Source organism: Manacus candei, unplaced genomic scaffold, assembly GCF_025592945.1.
Source record: "Manacus candei isolate 608988 ecotype Guabito, Panama unplaced genomic scaffold, ASM2559294v1 h1tg000041l, whole genome shotgun sequence".
NCBI lineage: Eukaryota > Metazoa > Chordata > Aves > Passeriformes > Pipridae > Manacus > Manacus candei.
Window position 1 is genome coordinate 6,423,168 of NW_026138089.1, and position 20,964 is coordinate 6,444,131.

Sequence of the window (20,964 nt, forward strand, 5' to 3'; positions counted from 1 at the left end):
CTCCACTCATCACTGCAGTAATTTTTAAAATGTTATTCTACAGCCATCTTTTATCTCATGCCCACACCACTATTTAGAATCACAGAATCATTTAGGTTGGGAAAAAAACCTTAAGATCATTGAGTCCAACTGTTAACCCAGCACTGTTCCAGTGACTCGACCACTTCCCTGGCCAGCCTACATCAGTTCTAAGTAGTTGTCAATGAGCAGCAGAACAGACAAACCCCAACTTTCTCTAGATCCTTATCTTCAGTTGACATTCCTCTATGGATTCTTTAATGTTTAGTATGGGTTGACTTAATTGTGGGACCTTCCTCTCAGCAGGAAAATGGGTTTTATTCTACCAAATGACTTAGGTCTTTCACATAACTTCAGGAACTCTTCAAAGTCTTTCAATTTTCTTGAAATTTTGCTGAATAGTTAACAAATTCAGAAGTCATTACTGGGATGAATTAATAGCATCATTACACAAGCATCACCTCTTTCGAAAACCAGACCAAAGAAACCCCAGCCTGTGACATGGGAAATTGGCAAATTTTAGATGACAGTTAGAAAGATGAAGTGGACTAAGTAGTAATAAAGGATACCATCTCATTTTTGTGCTCATTTTTGAGCTGAAATCACACAGCTATACAGGAAATGGCAAGATCTTTCAGGAATATAAGTTTGTGGTTAGCAACACAAAAGAACAAAAAGACCATTAGTTGGTAAGTCGGTAAGCTGGCAGGTGGTAAAACCTTGAACTGAATAAAAAGCAGAGTGACGTGTTAAGCAAGCCCCTAATGCAGAACCAGATGAAGGATACCTTCCCTGTAGTATACATTACACATTCAGAAACTCAAAGGTGTCTTCAGCCATTTGACTATTTAATGGTTAATGAGGCTGATGGGTGTGCACACAAGGATATAAATAGCCAGTACATTCTGCTTGCAACCTTGGTAATAAATGAGCTACTGCTGCTACAGAGGGATAGACTGAATGTTCCTATTGCAAATGAGTACTTCTAGCATCATGTTTGCAGCAGTTTTAGATGGACCACAAGAAAAGGGTAACTCAACAGGAAGTGAAACTATCATAACAAGTTATTAAAAGCATTGACAGAGAAAATTCAAACAGAACAGAAACATAAGCAGCAAAGGAAAAGACACATTTTATATTACATGGGACTGAAAAGCCATTTTAGGTTAAAATTTTTTAAGTGTTAAGTTTGGGAAGTGGTTTACTGTGGCTGTGTGTATTAGCTTATGATTCAAACACACCTTTCCTTGGAACTCCAGTATGCTCTTTCATTATAAAACTATAGCTCTGGACATCTTACAGCACTGGTGACCTGTTTTCAAAATGGCTTAATGCTCTTCCACAAACGAAAATTGCTGTACAATGTTTCTTGCAAGACTTTGTATTGCAAAAGTCATCAGGAAGCAAAGACAAATTTCAAGTATTTAGAGCTGGCACAAATCATTGCACTGCTCCAAACAAAGTTCCTCTCCCTACAGTCACATATCACCCATGCCACTCAAATCGACGGTGCTGTGAAAAATGTAGAAATGCTGCTCTCGGCCAATGCCAATGTGACCACAGGACAGTCCCACAACCATCTATTTAGGGTTCTATATATTACCAAAATTCTCCATATGGAAGGGAATTGGGAACACAGAAAGCTAGGTATCACCACTCATCCACTTTGTTAAACGTATTTCACGTCTCCAACCCTTGACACATTGCTCCTCTTTCTCTTCATTAAAATGTCAAACACTCATGTTTTGAAACTTAACTTGCCATGAGTGACCAAGCTACTAGAAGAACAATACAAGTATTACCATGCCCAAGTATTAATTTGATTGTTACTAATATCTGTACCTACATATTGCCAAATAATTTTAACTATAAAATTTAAACTATGTAGTGGGAAAAAAAGAAAACCAGAAAGATTCATAAATCTATCCCCTACTTGTGCCCTTTTGGATGTTTCCTTTACTCATAGATATTTACTTTAAGGTCTGTCCTTCAGTACCTGAATAGAAGACCTTCATTCCATGTCCAGTGACCTATTTTGTTGCAGGGATTAAATTCAGTAGTTATACTAAAACACAGTGCCTTGCTAGACTTAAAGCTTTACCTCTTGCACACTTCCCCTGCAATCAAATATATGCACAGTAAGTAATGCAGTCTAAAAACAGCTAATGAGTATTTCCTATGGAAAAATATTCCTTTGGAGAATATCCTCCTCAAGGACAGTCCTGATTTAGACTAGATCAAATAAAAGATATAATTACTATCATACAGCTGTGGGAGGAGGAAGGAGCTGAGAGAGAGAGAAGGAAAATAAGGGACTGATAACTTGATGTAAATAACACTGAATTATTTTCCTGCTGACATCAGCACAGCCCAGTGCTGCTCTTTTCTGTCCTGAAACATTTGCTCTGGCCAGTGAACCTGGGACTTGCCACACTGTGAGGTAGCAGGTGCTGTAACATCGTCACCTCCAGGCTCCCCCATCCCAGTTCCTTCCTGTTACAACACTCAAAACATGTTTTGACAGGCATGACTTCACAGCTGTATTATTTTAGAGGTATACTGTATCTCCAGAATAATGATCTAGTGCTGTTTTTAAAAAGAAGTCCCTGGTTAAGCGAGGGTAGCAGCAGGATACAATAAAAGTGCAAAAAACCCCCCAAGCATACTATTTGTCACAGTGGTACAGCTCCATCATATATCAGGTGGAGAAAAAAAGCTGAGGCTCTCTTCATTTCTAACCTTGGTAGCACTTTGTAAGAAACAACCTGAAAACTGGGTAAGACTCTGGCACTGAAATTTGCCTTGTTTTGAGAAGGTTTGGGGGGTTGTTTATTTGTTTTGGGTTTGGTCTTTCTCTTGTTATTGACAGGCTTTCCATGGGACTACCCAAGGACTCTGTCGGAAGCTTCAGATCTCAGCGTAATTTTAAACGTTACGTTATCGCTTTTTAAAGGTTACCAGGTTCAAGCATCTTCCACCTTCCATCTGCAGCAGACATTTATATTTATAACCTGCTCATCCCCATGATATCTAAAGCATCTAATAAAAACCAGAAACAAGCATCTTCCTGGATCCTGCCTTTTATTACTCAACAACAGAGAGCAGCTGTTAACAACATAATTGGTATTTATTTATTTTTGCCTTCTGATCTCCTCCCAAACCAGACATCCCCCAATACACATACTGGCCACCTGGATGACTCTTCCTAGCTTCTCCTTAAATCTCTCTAATATCCACTGCTTTTAATGAGATTCACTGCTGTCCTGCTTCTACTTACCTCCCAGCTCCCTCAGCCTTAGGTAAGTCTTAACCTATCTGTTCTTTATGCTTCCTACCAGAACCACAAGGGATCTCATAAGTACCAGAAGCACAAAAAGCTGCTGTGAGGCATGAACGTCACAGGTACCAAGCCCAGAAAGCACCCCAGGCAGTAACCCACAAGTCAGCCCACAATGACCTTCAAAAACATACAGTCACTTTGGAATAGGCTTCTATTCAGTTTCTCTCGCTTACTCTTTTTAAGAAGGGAATTACTGTATTTTCAGTCCAAAGGAAAATTTTTTCACCATTAATACTGAATTCAGACTTCACAGAAGAGCAGACAGCCTGGACATATGGGACATGTCCACATAGCTAAATAAGAGAACATTTCTAGCAGCTACAGTTATCTAGGTCTTCCACAACTTTCAACGACGATAGAAAAAGCCACTCTTCAGAGATTTAAACATTTGCTTCCCGCTTCTCAGAATGAGAATCAATTATGGTCAGGTCTGCATGGCAGATCTGACAGCTGGCATCTCCTTCATTCTGAAAGCAATGGCAGAAAGCACTTCAAGTTGCTAAAAAACACAGGAGTTAGGATCCAAGAAGTGACAACCACCACATGGAAAACCTGACAAATCCTCTCCAGCTAGATGGCAGTCACCAGATCTAGTCATCCTGAACTAGACTACTTGAAAATATTGCAATATCTTGAATCTCTTCCTGAAAAAAAAACAAAAAACCAAAAAACCCAACATTACAATTCCAATGAGCCTTTCAAATTTCTGCCAGGAAATAAAATGGCTTTTTCCAGGTCACCTTAATACAAAGGTACCATAGAGTCCTGTGGAAGCTGTTTTGATGTTTCAAACCTTGTGGTTACTCAGGAGGTGACATTTCTGAGGCACCACAGTCTCCCTTCTGAACAAGCTGCCTGGCCACCATCACTGCTATCTGTATTGGCAGAATTAGTCTAAGGAAAGAAAAGGAACAAGAGATGATGCACATGAACAACTTTCTTCCCAAAATTTATGTGTTTAAGATGTCACAGTGCTCCAACATCCAAGTGGTTCAAAACAAAGTGTTTTAATTCAACAAATTACAAGTTTTTAAACATTTCCAAAGAAATTTCTCTTGCAAACATTTCTCATCATTTACTTTGCCCTAGAAGACCAGAAGAAATTCTGGCATTTCCCATAAAAATGCAGTTCTGGGTTTTGTTCCACTTTTAGACAAGATGAGACTTAACTCATACAGAAGAAAAACAGAAACTCAGGGACATATGACGCATTTTTGCCACAAACAAATCCCTTACAGACTTACCTCCCATTCCATCAAAATTTTCTAAAATGAGTTTCTTTCTTCCATAGTTATTATAATATCATTTTTTAGACTGGCTACCCCAAAAAAACCTTGATGCTTCCCATACCCCTCCTTTTTTATCACTTTCAGCACATTTCCTGAGTTCATTTCCCTAGTGCTTACAACTACAGCATGTCTTTTTAAAGGCAATGCAGTAAACACCCAAAACACTACCTTCTACAGTCATGCTCTTATCTTAATCAATAACACATATTAAAGTCCTTCTTTAGTTGAGAATTATGGACTATTTTATAAGACTGTAGAGTTGTCAATCTAAACCGAAGGCATACCCTTATAGGTAATTCCATTGCACACAGTGTATGCAGAAGACGCTTCCTGCTCTTCCTTGATCTTATATCCCATGTACCTCCAGTTGGAATCAACACGTCACTTGGAAAAGCAGGTCAAATTCTTTCTCTTCTACAGCACTAAACACAGCACTAAGATTATCACTATTTCACCCAACAAGCTTATGTGCAGAAATGCATCATTCAGTCAGCGAGAACCTACTTGTTCGGGTCCAAACCAAGTGTCTGTCCTCAATTCAGCTGAAGAGCATGGAACTTCAAAGCAGCAACACCAGCGTCAAAGACGACATCATCTCCAGTGCCCATGCACAGTATACCAGGATTTTACAGTACACTTTATATCAAAACCTGTATTTGCATTTCTATCTGTACACAGTAAAGGAAAAGTAGCCTATGGCTTTTAAAACAAAGATGCTATTCCAAAGGCAGCAATTATTCAGAGAAGGGAAAGTAAAAAAAAAAAATTTTAAATGAATACAGAATCACACTATTGAGTTTTGGCCTCCTTCCCCTTTTATTTTTATTTCAGGCGTTTGGAACCTCAAAGTTCTTCACCTTTTACTGCTCCACTGGTGTTACTGTTCATAACAAAATAATTCTGACTCTAATTGTTATCCCACAGCAGTCACTGTTTTGCAAATGATTAGACACATTGTTTTAATCTGAAATACCATCATCTTGGCTTCCATAGGACATCACTGTGTAAATTATGCCAGAAGTAAATAATGCATGAAATGTGAAATGTTGCCTATGCCAAAGCTGATCTAATGTTTCTTGGTGTGGAAAGAAAGACACTTTAAGAAAAAGAAAGAATTAAAAAAAAAAAAAGATAAATGAATTTGAGAGGTTCATGCCAAAAAAACACTTGAAATTTATATTCATAATAATAAAGTAATGTTACAGATAATTGGTATTGAAAGTAGAGTTCAGCTTCATGACTCATACTTTAGTGAGCAAACAGACACCATGGCCATGCTCAGACACTTCGAATTCAAGCTCAGCCAAGTGTTTCCCATTAGGTGACTCTACATTTTCAGTGCCACTAAGCCAGTGGGGTTTGCGAGTCCTAAATCCAGCGTTCCAATATGGCCCTGCTCAAGGCAGTACCTCCCCACCACCCTCTGCCAGAGAAAGGGAGCAACCAAGTACTGCACGTTGAGCCTGTAGGACGACACAGATGCAGGGGTAAGATACTAGAACCAACATTCACAGCTTTTTTGAATGGGGAAAGACTGCTGAGGGCAGAAAAAAATCCCACAGACACAGAAAAATAAAGCAACAGAAGGAAACACTGAAGATGTGCTCTGGTAGTCAAGGTATCTAAAGTTTCTCAAGACACCCCTCCCCTTTTTTTTTTAAGGCATTTGCTAATCACGCTGCTGGATGTGGGGCACTCCTGTAGCTCTGCTCAGTGATCTGTGCTCATTATAAAGGCCTGAGTGGCTCAAATAGGTACAACAGACGACTTGACAGGCAGCCAGTGTGCAACCTTGGGGTAGTTTTAAGCAGCCTTGTCGCTAACAGAGAGCACCCACAGCACACCACAGGTGTGCTCTGCACAGGTGACACCACTTGTCAGAGGCAGCATCTTCAACACGCCTCTCCAAATGTACCACCCAGTCTGAAACAACTGGCAGCATGAAGCATCCTAACTTTAATGTTTGCAAGGCAGATTCTTGGGAAAAATAAGCTATTTAAAATATTATTCGAATTCAAAGAGGTAAGACCTTAACTTCATATTTTTCTAGATAAAGATCTGTCTAATTAATTGGTCATCATTAAAACAAGATTCTTACTCTTTGTAAATAAGTATGGTAACATTTTTGTTTTTACCCCCAAGTAATAATTTAAAACACATTTAAGCAACCACATTACTTAATATACATTTTAATACTTACTTTATCAGAAATTTAATATACATCTCAGTTACTATAAAATATTAAATTTTCTCAATTAATAAGAGACACACTTACTTGTGTAGGCACATGTGATATATGCAAAGTCAAATTTAGCTGAAAACTGGAATCCATTTAAAAATACACAGCCAGCCTTCCTCTACTAAAAAAAAAAGAAACAAAAGCCACACATTTCTTATATATACAAAGATTTGGAAGTTTATAAACACACATTTTGTCTTTTAGACACTTTGATAAATAAACTAAATATAATTTGCAGTTACTGATTTAGCCAATTATTTCTGGTCACTGTGTCCTACTAGTCCACAGAATGGATCTCATCCCACCACATCTTTCCACCTCATCATCATATCTAAATGGCAGGAATAAAAAATAAAAATGGAATAAAATAACAATAAACAAAGAAAAAGTTATTCCCAACAGAGTTCTCAATTTTATGCAGTGGTAACCAAATAATGCTGCTGAATACACTGGAAAAAGAAAATATTCCCCCTGCTCAGGAAGAGGGGATTACTATTTGTCCACAGTTGATTTTCTACTCCAGCAACCTTTTCCAGTTAATTATCCACTAACTCAGCTGTTCAACTGTTTCACTGTCTTCAAAAGTTGAACTAGCACATATGGCTCATTAATGTTTTATTTTACCATACTGTTGGCATGTTCAGATGTTAATACATCAAAGAATCTTGCTTTACAAATATTATATCAGTTGTATTTCTCAAATCATAGTATTTTAAATTTAAATAGGTTATTTATCCTGATTCCTTGTCACAGATTCATGAAAGATGGAACAAGCATTTCTATCTTGACTAAGTTTTTCAGCTCAGCTAAATTCATGTGTTCAGAGTTTATACCATCCCTCTTTTGCAGGGGGTGTTTCCACCAGATTCAGCCACTGAAGTGAATTCTGTGTTCAACATCTCCTTCGCAAAACAGACTGTGTCAACATCATCAATCAGTGTATAAACATCATGATACTGACAGCATATTGCTGTAGATACAGGCAAGAGCAGAAGGGGTTATATCAAATGTTTAGTGAACCCCACTGCAGTTACGTAAGTCCCATGACAAAACCACTTACTTAAAACATAAAAATGAAACCTGTTCTTCATCATTCCTGCTTCATACTAAACAACCTCTCACAAAGAAAGCTACTCTTTATCCAAATGGAACTTTTTTCTCCATCCCTCTTGCAGAGTTATTTTAAATCACTGGCACAGCAATGCCTTATTTACTTGGAAAATGGAATAATTAATTGACACTTGGCTGTTATGAGGGTTAATTACTGAAGGCTGCAGGCCCTGACCAGGCTAATTCTGACCACCCCATTGGATACCTGTAACAAGCAGGTCTAAGAGTCTCTGGTTTTACAGTGCGATTTGAAACACACTTGGGAAGGAACGGCTCCTACAAATCACCTACTGTGTATCTCAGTGCTGAGCCACTCAAAACTTCTAATCTTGAAGCAGAGATTATGAAGTGATAGTTTAAATGCTAAAAAATAGTTTAAAGATGTACTAGGACCTCAATATTTCTTTTTTTTTTTTTTTAACACATCAAGATTGCTTCAGGTGAATCTTTACCTTCTACCTTGTTACAGTTTATAATTTTTTTTAATAATACTACTACTATGTTTTTTGCATATGGGTTATTCATTTTCCTACTTACATAAACATAAGTTTGCTTGTAACTCTAGAAAGGCAATGACACCTTAGGAGATTGTGGCCAGAAGTACTGATTCTGAAATATCAGTTTTCCTTTCCTCTTGCTGCATCACTTACATAAAGTTGTACCCTGCTTTTGTTTCTTCCTGGCTCAAAGATGTCAGTAGGATGCCACTTCTCTCTAACACCAGTTTTTGATGGACCTGCTGTTCAGTCAGCTAAATCACACTGCCAGCACTACCATAATGCCACATTCTGTCAACGGCTACAACAGAGTGAATTTTATCTTTGGTAAAGTACCATTAAATCCAGATTTTCTTCACTTAAACAGTTCGTACTGTAACTGCCACAGTTCTTGTTCTTTTCCTCCTGTTTGAGGCAGAAAGTTAATCCCACCCCAGCTATCACGTAGGTAGTAATTTATCCTTATGGAATTAAAAAGAAAAATTATATAGAAAGCCAATCCTTACTGGCATTTTTCCAAAGAAATATCAACTTAATTTTTTTTTAGTCTATTCTCACTTCTCCTTTTTGAACACAGAAATACAGTTAAACTGCAGAGTTGTAACTATAGAGACAAGGCACAATAAACACAAATTAACTCACGAAGCCTGGGGAAGAAAGGCACGATCGTTGGTCTGTGTTCCCTATTCACACAGTGCTGGAAGGAGAGTCCCAGCTAAAAAATGCAGTGCCTGTACAGCTCCAGTATCACACAATTAGTACTTGTCATCCTCAGAGCTCAAAATAACAGTGTGTTCATTTGCAGAGGAAAGAACACATTTTATTAAGAAAATCGGATCTCTGTGCTGATAGTGCCACATCCACAAATAAGAATAAGGTTTATAAAGCTGAGAATTAAAGATAACATCAGACAACCAAGCAAGAATTAATCAAATAAGTCAGAAACTAATGAAAAGAAATAAGCATTTAAGTGTAAATCTTGAGTCCAATTCTGCTCCTTAATTTCTTAGGACAAAATATTCAGAGACCACAGGAATATCAACAAACAGTAAAACTAGCACAAGGTACCTTTCCTTTGCTGATCAGTGGGCACTGACTCTGCAATGCACTATTTTATCTGAAATCCCTGCAGATATCAGCCTGTTGGTACCCATAACAAATGCACTTTGGGGGCCCAGACGCAGGAGCAGAGGCTGGAAGGCTGTATGTCCTCATTGGCAGCCAATTTCAAAAGAGGGTCACAAATCAACTGCCCAAATTGAGACAAGGCAAACCAGCCATTGTCAGCACCTGGGGCACATCAGACAGTGTGGAGTATTGACATTTCAATGCACTCAAGGAGCATAACCAAACAGATTCTTCCAAGGAATGTGCTGGAAACCCCAGAGGGAGTTTGCCCTCCTGGGCACACAAACCCGTTGCTGTCATCTACTGATGGCCATCAGCAGTGCCTCCTGCCCTGAGCTGCCCTCACTCATCCCTTCCTCCCAACTGCTCCCACACCTCTGCCCGCCTTCTCCCCATGTAAGAAGGGCTACCAATACTGATCTATGTGACAAAGTATGCTGTGGGATCACCTTCACTTCAGCGATATTTTTGTGCCTCAGTGACTTTAAAACAGTTTTTTTCAAGATTTATTTTTTATTTTGCATAAATTCAGTTCTTGAGGCATAGGGAACACCATCATCAACCTGACCAACATGGATGCGTGTGTGTGTCTGTGTGTGTGTATATATATATCTACATATATCTCCAGCTGATGCTGTTGAGTTTCTTCTAATTCTGACAGTCTACAGAACTGCATGGTGAATGACTAGTCTGCTCCTTCCTGCTTCTACATAAATATTGTAAAAAATAAAAATAAAAACAACCCCAGCACAGATCTTTCAGGCAAGAAATTATAGACATTTTACAGAGTTACTTTAAAAGCCCTTGGTAAAAGATCTTGCCACAGGCTTTGTGCAAGTCTAAATAAAATCTTTTTAATCACACAATACAGCTAGCCAAAGACTTTCAGTACAGTGGGGAAGTATGATTATACAGTCCACAAAAACCACGCCATCCTGTCATGCCCTTCTCTGTCCTGTGAAGTGTCTGACATTTTTAATTTTAGTGCTAACTTGAACCTTTTTTCCTGGACTAACTCTTGACAAGTTCATTGTTCAATCTTGGCTCTAAGTGAAATCGGTACAACCTCTGCTGTACCTTATTGCCCAGCAGAATTGCCAGCTTTAATGAGCCTGGATGTGATGAATCTATGTTCAATCACCTCATTCTTAGCGAGGCCCAGGACTCTCAGGTGCACACCATCTGCTCCTACTGACCCGACTGCTCTTGGATTTTTTTCCATTTATTTCAGCATTTCCTCTTCTGGCACATGCTCTCACATTCCCTACCTGCTCTCTGTTACCCAGCCTCTTTCATCTATATAACTTCTCAGATTAAGCCAACTAGCCTTTAAACCAAACCCAACCCTTGTCTGTTCACTGTCTGGGAGCGCATGCCAGTGCTTTTCCCACAGGAACTGACATTCACAACAGCAGTACTCCAGCCAGGATGCACCACCAGATTTTTGTCTAGGCAGCAAACCCTGCCATTACAGTTAAGGAACGTAGAAGGAGATTTCCCATGATGCTTACAAGAAATCTCAATCAAAGACCACATAAGGAAAGGCCGCTTCTTTCTTGAAGAGTCATCCCACTTATTACAGAAGTACAACTGAAGACAACAGCACAGGTTTGAGAGTGCTATGGCACTAAATGCCAGTTCTGGAAGCATCTTGATCTGCAAAACCACTCCTCAATGAATGCCTTGAGAATAAAAAGCTGTAAATTGCACATTGCTTACAAAACCATGCATAGCTGCCTCTTGTTATAGCCGATGCAAGGACCAGGGAAAGGTGTTAAGTACCTTCTGGACTGTGCAAGCTCTGCTTAGCAGAAATCCAGAACTGGTTTCCAATTCAAATCTTCCTATTTCTGACATGGACAAACTCAGCATGACCATTTCTCAGTCAGTCAGTAGGGATGCCTGTACGTGAAGCACTGACAGATGGTGATTTTAAAAAGCATTAAAAAAACAAACAAACAAAAACCCAAACTTTCATGGTCAACAATTATTTCAAAGAAAACACATTATCTTAAACAAAACGACCTGCCTCTGCCTCAAAGAAGTGTTTCCTGTACTAGCAGAAAACATACACCATGAACCTCTGCACCCTGCTCCTATAACTGTCACAACAGTAGAATTTCTTAAAGAGAAAATATTAAATTGCATCTTCAGAGGATAATAAAAAGTACCAGAAAAATATCTTAAACAATGCTGTGAGATTTTCCCTATCAAAACACCCACCTTTCCTTTTTTTTTTTTTTTAATTCATTACATTTTTTCTTACATCTCAGTAAACATAAGAATACCTGGCTGCAGTGGGTTTTGAGGACAGGCACTCCAGCCACAGAGCAGAACACCACTGTGATTACTGCTGTATAAACAAGAGGGGGAGGGACAGAAGAAGGAAGAGAAACAGACCCAGATCCCACAGGCCTTATTATCTGAATATTCCTGAAGCCAATTACAGGCTTATTTCCCAGTAATGTTCTCTTCACAGCATAAATATACCTGGAAATAATTTTAAAAACAAAAAAACCCACCCCACCATTTCCAGCCTTACGTCACACGTTATAATCAAAATGATCCCCAAAACAGACTATGATAATAAGTTAATATTCATAAGATAATAATCATAAGTTTCACTTAAATGATAAGGTAAGAAACCTCATAGTGGAAATAAGAGGGTTCTTTCTATACTTCTTTGGAAAATGAAATAACTGTGCCATAGCAAGTTTCTTAAATATGCCTTCTTATTTGAAATCCTCTCTGCAAAAGACCCACTCTTGGTGCTAGATCTATGTGAAATCACTACTTTCACCACTCAAAATTCACCTGCAAGACCAAGGTCACAGTGTGGCTCACTATAAGGTAGTAATAGTGCTTGGTAAGATTTTAGTTTTACTGATCTGGTAAAGAGCACAAGCAAGAAGAAAAACATCCTTGAAATACCACAATTTTTGTTCAGAGTCCCTTGTGTAATATGAATTCATATAGGCCATTAAGAGGTGGCCAAACAGCTATCAGGAAAGCAGTAATGAGTTAAGTACCCTCAGGTGGTGCCCAGGTACAACTATATATCAGCTCCACTTCAACATAACTTTTTTCTGCTTGATAAGTAAAAGCTACTGAAGAACAGGATTCCTGTAAATAAATTAAATAAATAAATAAACAGGAATATCCCATCTCTGTTCAGTTTATTGTCAGAAGTATTATGCAACTACAGTGCATTAGTCAAATTACTAAGCCGCAGGTGGAGAAAACAAGTCTGATTCTTCCCTGTCCCTGGAAAATGGTTGGCACAAGCCTTCTCCCACCCTGGACAAGCTTCTCCTCAAAACTAGGAGGGTTCTGCCTCACAGCCCCTCTTGAGGACCACTTCTGTGGCTCTGCTGCTCTGACTGGGCGAGACCCTCGCACTTCGCACCTTGATGTGTTCGTGCTCAAAAACTGGCATAAAACCCGCAGCATCATTTTAACCTACAGATTTTTTTTCCACTGAAACAACACGTAGGAAAAAAAAATAATCTCAGAGTTAAACCAGGAGTTAAATCAGGAGTTTAACACATCTCACGTCCTTACAATTCTGCGGACACAACTGCTTTTATAACTTTTGGGGCCCTTTTGAGGAAGGCGACGGCAGCAGCCGCCTGACCGGGAGAGCCCGCACTCAGCGGCGGCACGGGCTGCCCCTCACCACCCGCACCCGGAGCGGGGAACCGCACGGATGCCGCACACCAGCACTGTCAGCAGCCCGTCTGGAGGGAGAAAGCGGGCACGGCGCAGCCCCAGCAGGAAGGAGACCTTCCCGGGGAGGGGACCCTTGTCCTGGCCCCGCGGGCAGCGCAGGGGCACCGGCCCGCCCGCAGCCCCCAACTTCGCGGTGCAGGCAGCGCCAGCCCCTCTCCTGCAGCGCTGCGGGAGCGGGTCCCGCTCGGCACCCCCCCCCCCCAAACCACCCGCAGCTCCGGGGGGAGCTGGAGCCGGACCCACCTGGTGCAGAGTGTCCGGGGGCAGCTGGGAGGCCCGGAACAGCTCGCCCACGCTGCTGCCCCCGGCGGCCGCCTCGGGGGGCGGGCAGCACCGCGAGAAGAGCTCGGAGTAGCGCTGCTGCTCGGTCTCGCTCAGGGGCAGGAGGAGACCCCCGGTGCCAGCGGCGGCGGCAGCGGCGGCGGCAGCAGCGCTGGATCCCCCCGCCGGCCCCTGCTCCATGGCGGGGCGGCGCAGGCAGAGCCGCGGCGGGGCAGCGGGTGCCGCGCCGCCGGGGTAGCGGAGCGAGGGCACGGGCGGGGGGCCGGAGGTGTGGCGGGGCCGGGGGCGGCGCCGCTCTGCGGAGGGGAAGGTGCAGTCCCCGCCCGGTGAGCGCCGCGCCGGCTCCGCAGTGCCCCGGCCGCTGCCGCCGGTCCCGCCTCTGCTCTCCCCGCGGCCCCGCCCGGCGGCCAAACCCCGCCAGCCTCGCTGGGCTGCACCCTCGTGCCCCGCCGCGGGACCCAGCTCAGAGGGCTGAGGAGTACGCAGATTTCTCCCAAGATCGTAGAATCGCAGAATGGCTTCGGTTGGAAGAGACTTTAAAGAGCAACTCTTTCCAATCGCCCTGCCATAGGCAGGGACATTTCCCACTAGACCAGGTTTCTCAGTGCCCCTCCAGCCTGGCCTTGAACTCTTCCAGGGATGGGGCATCCCTCTCCAGCAGTGTTTGCAAAGTACCACCTGCTGTTGAAGGTGCCGCTGCGGTAAGGAAATGCCATAATGTGATACCCTGAAGTGAACCCCAGTGGATCGGCCAGGACGGTGTGACAGAGGAGCATCTCACTATATTCTCTGTAGTCTCTGCTTTAACATGAAGGGCAAAGAGCCTCTTGTTCGTGAGACGGGATTCCCCGTCAGCAGTGATGCTGTAAATGTTTCCTTTACGGGTCGAGCAACACCTTAAAAGTCAGGCAAGTCACGACTGAGGTGGAAGGACTGGGTACCTCTAAGTCAGGAAGTTGGTTGTGTGGCTCACTCTGCTTTTCGGAGCCTTTCTTCCTAGCAGTTCTTCGGGGACTTTCAAGGAATAAGCTAATCAAACTGAAGGTGGTCCTTGCAAATATCTGTGACCCGCTGAAGAGTCAACAAGTTTTTCTTCACAGCAGCTTTGGTGCTAAGATGTGGCTTGGCCAAGGAGAAATCAGATGACCCGCTATTTGCTTTCAGGTCTGTACCATTAGCAATGGGTGGCTATTGTTGCCCATGTTCCTCAACACAAAACCAGTTGGGAAGTCAATGTGGTTTAATTTTATATGCATATTTACTGTTAATTCTGAAAAAAATATAAAATCCATATATAATAATTTTACATAACATTTTTACTAGAAAATAGGAGGTTAGGGTTATTTCCATTAAAATTGCCATCAGTTTAATTTATGGTCTGTAAAGTCAAAAAAATAATTACCAGTTCATCACCTCTGTCCTTGGTAACCAAAACCATTATCTGTTTTTTAAATCTTTTCTTGAACTACTTTTATCTTCTCCACATCATGCATCTGTGCCTCCTTCTCACCTGCAGAAAACATGCAAAACTTTAGTTCCTCTAATCAGAAATTAAGATCTGTGCCTGCCTTCTTAGTGTGTGGAATGCTGAATGGGTTGTTAGATGCAGTTATTAGCAGGTGAATAATTTGTGCTCATGTTAAAGGATGGAGTGTTATGGAGAAATCTTTGTTACTTTAGGGACAGTAGATTGTCATGATATTTTCTTATTTTAAAACATATTGTTTCAAAGGAGGGGCAAGACTATTCCAGCAACTGAATCTTGTACCCCAACTTAAGTATCTGTAGCAGTTCAGAAAAATTATGGGTCCTCTTGAGAAGGCTCTACAGAGCAGAGTGAATGACCTCTCCACTGCAACGTTTGTCTCCTGGAGAGTCACAAGATGTCACTGGCCTTTTTCTGTATCTTCAGTCAGGTACAAGGTACTGCTCAGAGGAGATGGTACCAGCCATGTGGAGAGGATGGAGGGCTCTACCTAACTGTTGCCATATTTAACTGTATGACTCTCATGATAATAGACTAATCTTCAAATTAGCTTATGAAAGAACAGCTGTCTTCCAGCTGAACTTGAACAGGAGAGATGTTATCTTAACAAGCAAATGGAAATGCTGTCAACAATTTGTGCTAATTGTGCATTTTCCTGTGCCTGAAGATGCTCATTGATAACTGACCAGCTCAATGCTCGCAATGCTCATTTCTCATCACAATAAATACTCCCTTTGCCAACCCTTCAGCAGACATTATTTGACCTTTGTTGATGTGTCAGCCTTGATTCTTCAAAGTTTTTCTAAGGCGAACCATGGCAGGAAGATTTTGGAAACACACACTGTTCCAGAACACAATAGTCTCTCTCACCAGCCACACCTCTTACTGCAAACACACACAGCTGCTTTTTTTTTTCCTTTGGACAATTTTCTCTTCTTCCTTGACCTTTAAAACTTGCATTCCACTCTCTGTACAGCCCACTCTCATCAGAAATGACACAGTGGCTGTGTTCACAACCAGTCTACCCCAGTGTTGTAATCTCCACCATGTGTCGTCTACAAGATATGACAGAAGTGAACCCCCTCAAGCTGAGGGAAGAGTCAGGGAAATCCATGCCTCTTATTTCTGCAAAATAAGTGTGAGCTTTTAGGTGTAACAGGTGTGAGCTGACCACCCCCTGGGCATGAGCACACTTTTGGGCAATACAGGGTTAAGGTTAGGGTTTGAATTGCAGGCATCCTTCAGCACTCAGCAGTGCCAACCACACTGATGTACTCTGCTGCATCCAATGCTTACAGGGAGCTTTAAACCAGCCCATGTGCCAGAGCCACTTTCTGTACAGTCCAGCAAGCCTTGTGCAATGGTATTGACGGCCCTTGCGTGCTTCTCGTGAGGGTACATTAGTTCAGAGTAAGAGGCACTTCATGATAACAAAAGCCATACAAGTATAGTAGGAAGAAAGATTCAACCTTCCTGTTTACATGGAAGTTGTGATGTCATTACAGGTTACAAAGCTTCCCTATAACTAAGAAATGCTACATGTCAGTAAATCAAAACAATTCAAGTATTTATTTTTTGCTGGAAAAAATAAAGTCAGTAATGTAAACTGGATTGTAATCTGACTTATCAAACTATGGTTTAGATCTGTGTGTGGTCCTCCTTGTCTCCCCACTCAACTAATAACTTACTCTGAACTCAGCCAGCAGCAGTCCTGCAAACAATTGTGTGATCAGGGGTGGGAGGGAGACCAAGGTCATGGTAAAAAAAAAAAAAAACAAAACCAAAAATAAATACTACTCCCAAAGATGTGCTAGTGGGAATAGTAGTAATATGTATGATAGGTATACATATTACATATTTTATTCAGGATACAAATCAGTATAAATTGTAATGTATAATATGACATAATACATAATCTCCAGTAAAAAGTTCCTCCCAATATTTTAGTATTTAGGAGATCCTGGGAATTTTTACTTAAGCAGTACAACCAAAGACTTGTCACTTAAATTCATGTGTTATTTCACTAGTCTTAGGGTTTAGAACATGTCAGATTTGTTCTGGCCCAAAAGACATGAGATCTGGCTGGCAGCTGCTTCCCATTGACAGTGGAAACACTGCACATATCGCCAAGTAAAGCTTTGGAAACACATGCAAATGGTTGGCTGGAAAACTGTGATTTAGCTTTTCCCAACCCAGCTCAAGTGAATCCCACCCATTGTTCCTCATAACAATTCTTTTTATTTACCTTTGTTGCAAAATCAAAGAAGACTTTTATGACAAGCAACTGGTGGGGCAGGTTTTCTGGCCATAGTATCAGGCATGCTTGGACTATAATTCACAAGCTTGTCATTTTGTGTATAGATTCAGCATGTGAAGACTCTTATTATTCTTTGCATTGCTGCTTGCATGAAGATATTCCATCTCTAAGAAAACAGGAGAAATGCTTAGTGAACTGTAAATTTCATTCCCTGTTCTCCAGCTTGTTAAGATCTTTAATGCATGAAAACTCCTGAGAAATTGTTACTGTTTTCTAGCTCTGACCAATAATTGTTTTCAAAATTTAGATGGCATCATAGGTGAAAACTGCCTTCTCTGTGCACATTGTGGAAGACACAGTTCTTGACAGGTTTTTCTCTGTAAGCAACTGAGTACGTAATAGAGAATTAGAGTTGGTGTCATGAAATAGTTGAAAAATATCCATACATTAATTAGTTGTGAGGGGAGGGAAGGAGGACCACACAGAGATCTAAACTATACTTTCGTAAGTCAAATTTCAACCCAATTTACATAACTGATATTATTTTTTCTAGCAAACAATAAATACTTGAATTGTTTTGATTTACTGGTATGTAAAGTTTCTTACGCTGTCTCCGAACAATCCTAAACATCCACTGGTCAGATTATGTGACTAATACATCTGTTCTAGAACAAGCAGCAGTCACAAGTATTGAGGCCATGTTGCTGAGAACACAGCTGTGTTGGGCAGGGCACGTTTCCAGGATGAAGGACCACCGCCTCCCTAAGATCTTGCTTTATGGTGAACTTGCCACTGGCTGCCGCAAGAGAGGAGCCCCGAAGAGGAGATACAAGGATCCCCTGAAACAACATCTCAGCCTTGGCCATATTGATCACCATAACTGGTCTACTCTGGCCTCCAATCGGGAAGTCTGGAGACACACCATCTATAACGCAGCTGCTTCTTTTGAGAATGCACACAGGATCACCCTTGAGGAGAAAAGACAATGCAGAAAGAATCGTGTCTTGCTGATACCACCTAAGGACTTTCTGCTGTGCCTTTTGCAACCAGACTTGTCTTTCTTGCATTGGCCTCTTTAGCCACCAGCGCGCTTGTAGCAAATGCGGGTAGAGCCCTTCCCAAATCTTCGTTCACGAAGCCCAGCCATGATGACAGTTTCTTAGTTCCAGGAAAGTTTTGTATCTTATAATGATGTCACAACTAGTTGTATTTAGAAGGGTCTTTTTATAAAGTCCTTTTATAACGATTAATGCATTTAAGTGTGAGCTTAAGTGGCATAAGGCAAAGCCCATGCACACATCTTTGGAAGAGCAAGGATAAAAATAGTACACTGCTTTTTAGGTAACATTCCAGGAAAGTACAGCCTCATTTCCACTGATTTCCATCACAGTCCTTGGCAGTTTATTTCCTTTAAAATAATGGCTTCATGTGAAATTGGAAAAAAAAATTATGTGCATGTTTGTTATTTTTTTAGTTTTATTTTTGAAATATTATCCACTTTTTTATTTGGCAGATGCAAAAGGTCACTCAACAAACCAAGCATTAGAAAATGTTGTTCTTCTATCATTTGTCCTTTCACTTAGGAATTTCACAAAGCCTTCAGCCACTATCCAAAGACCCGGTTTCAACCAGAATACAGCAAACCTTACTGTATTGATGGGTGATGGTTCCTAAAGGTCATATCATCAGATACTTGAAAGCTGAGCCCAGAAATGCTGCCAAGGAAAGATCTACATGTTCCTGGAAGTCACATCACACACAGAAAAAAAAAATTAAAAAATAAGTAAATAAATAAAATAGAAGAGGGATCTATGATTGTCTTCTCCCACCTACACAAGTTAAAACATAGAACTTGCAATATATTCTGAAAGTAAACTCTATTCTCATGGACAAGGAGGGAAATGCATGTTAGGCAGAAAGGACTATTACAAGAGATTAAAATTAAAGAAAATTTTTTAGTGCTTTGTGAGATGACTGATATACCAACACTTGTTTCTTTTAATACTGTTACTGGTAACCACACTCTTAAGTGAAAAATAATCACAGAAAGGCATTATCACAGACATTAATCATTACAATGAAGCCATTAATGCAAAGCAAATGTATGTTTTCCATTTGAAGAAATAACAATTAAGTAAAAAATCACTGTACATTTATTCATCTGAGGCTAATTTGCCTCTCAAAAATTTTGCCTTAGACTTGGAAGCAAATTCTACTAAGTGTTAAGTTATGAGATAACCTATTGATCAAAAAGGGCTTTCAGTATTGCTACTACAATCTCAAGCTTCCTATGCAGTTTTGACATAAATAAATTCCCTTTCAGGCAAGTAGTTTGCCCTTATGCCATTTTCCTAGTTACATTTTAACATAGCAATTCACCTTTTTCTCTAGTTAGTTTATGAACTCAATATAGACCACAAACAAATCAGCTACAATTTGCTCTGGCTTCTGCTGTTAGTACAGACAGTGGAGATACACCAACAATAAATTCTATTTATGACTCATTTTCCCCGACCAGAAACAGCTACAACAATGCCATTGCAGCTGCAGAAAGCATCATGGCAGGCTCTTGCAGCAGCAGCATGGACTGTGCCACGAAACTTGTAACCTGCTCGTGACAAAGCTTTTCATTCGGCATCAGCCTGAGAAGGGCTGTACTGTCACTGAGTGGCTCTTCATGCAAAAGGCACTGTAACAGCAGCCAGGCCTGCAATGTGATAGCAACCTCCAGCTCTCAGATCCCACATGGGGAGATGGAGGAAGACACAGCCGGTTCATATTCCCTAGCAGCCAGAGCTGCATGTCCCTCGCCATGCTACGGCCTTGCTACCTCTTCACAACCTCTCTCCCAAGGCAGGGTTTGTCAGAGCTGGGCAGCTGTGCCTGGCATAGGGCAGCGGAGGAAGCGCTCAGGCAGCAGGGACAGGCTGGTGGAACAGCTTGGGGATGTGCCAGCCACAGCCTGGCTGCTCAGCCACTGTGACACCATCACGTGAGAACCTCCCTTCCCTTCTCCCCACCCCTCCAAGCTCAGAACAGGTACCTGGGATATCATTTTCAAAGATAAGAAACCTGAGACACCTGAGCGGTGTTACTTTGGATGAGGTGCTGTTTGTCAGCAGCACAGAAAGTCTTCTTGTTTTCTGGAAAAGCCCTCCTAGCAGGGACAGCCTCAGACCATCAGAGCCCCTGTGGCCACAAACAGGAGATGCATGGGAAAAATAGCACAGACCACAGCTGGGCTCTCAATGTCACTGCCAGCCTGTTCGTGCACAGCAGTCAGCAAGCAGGGGAGGGTCCACAGAGGTAATTCATTGTCTCTCTCTCATGTAGAAGACAGAGCTGCAGAGCTGAACGCGAGAGGTCCCACATGGATTACACAGTAAAGACAGAACACAAGATGGTTTACAGCATGGTCCCAGGAACTGCTTTCCCCTTGGAGCCTCTTGCAGCATAGAGCAAGGTGCCCTACCCAAACATCTCTTCAAGCTTTGTTTCTTGCTTGCAGACTTCAGGAGGGAATAGGGTTGGCTGACCCCCTCCTCACAGAGTACTGCCAGCTTGCTTCCTCACTCCATAGCCTTTGCTG

The 20,964-nt window shown here is 41.5% G+C and overlaps 1 protein-coding gene across 1 annotated transcript in view; it reads right to left on the reverse strand.

The window, feature by feature from the left end:
* Window positions 1–13,993, reverse strand: part of REPS2 (RALBP1 associated Eps domain containing 2) — a 96,155-nt gene extending 82,162 nt beyond the window's left edge. Inside the window, exon 1 of the mRNA XM_051795032.1 lies at window positions 13,594–13,993. Within this exon, the coding sequence (XP_051650992.1) occupies window positions 13,594–13,812 (219 nt within the window). The 5' untranslated portion in view covers window positions 13,813–13,993. The remainder of the gene's footprint in view (window positions 1–13,593) is intronic.
* Window positions 13,994–20,964: the final 6,971 nt, after the last annotated feature.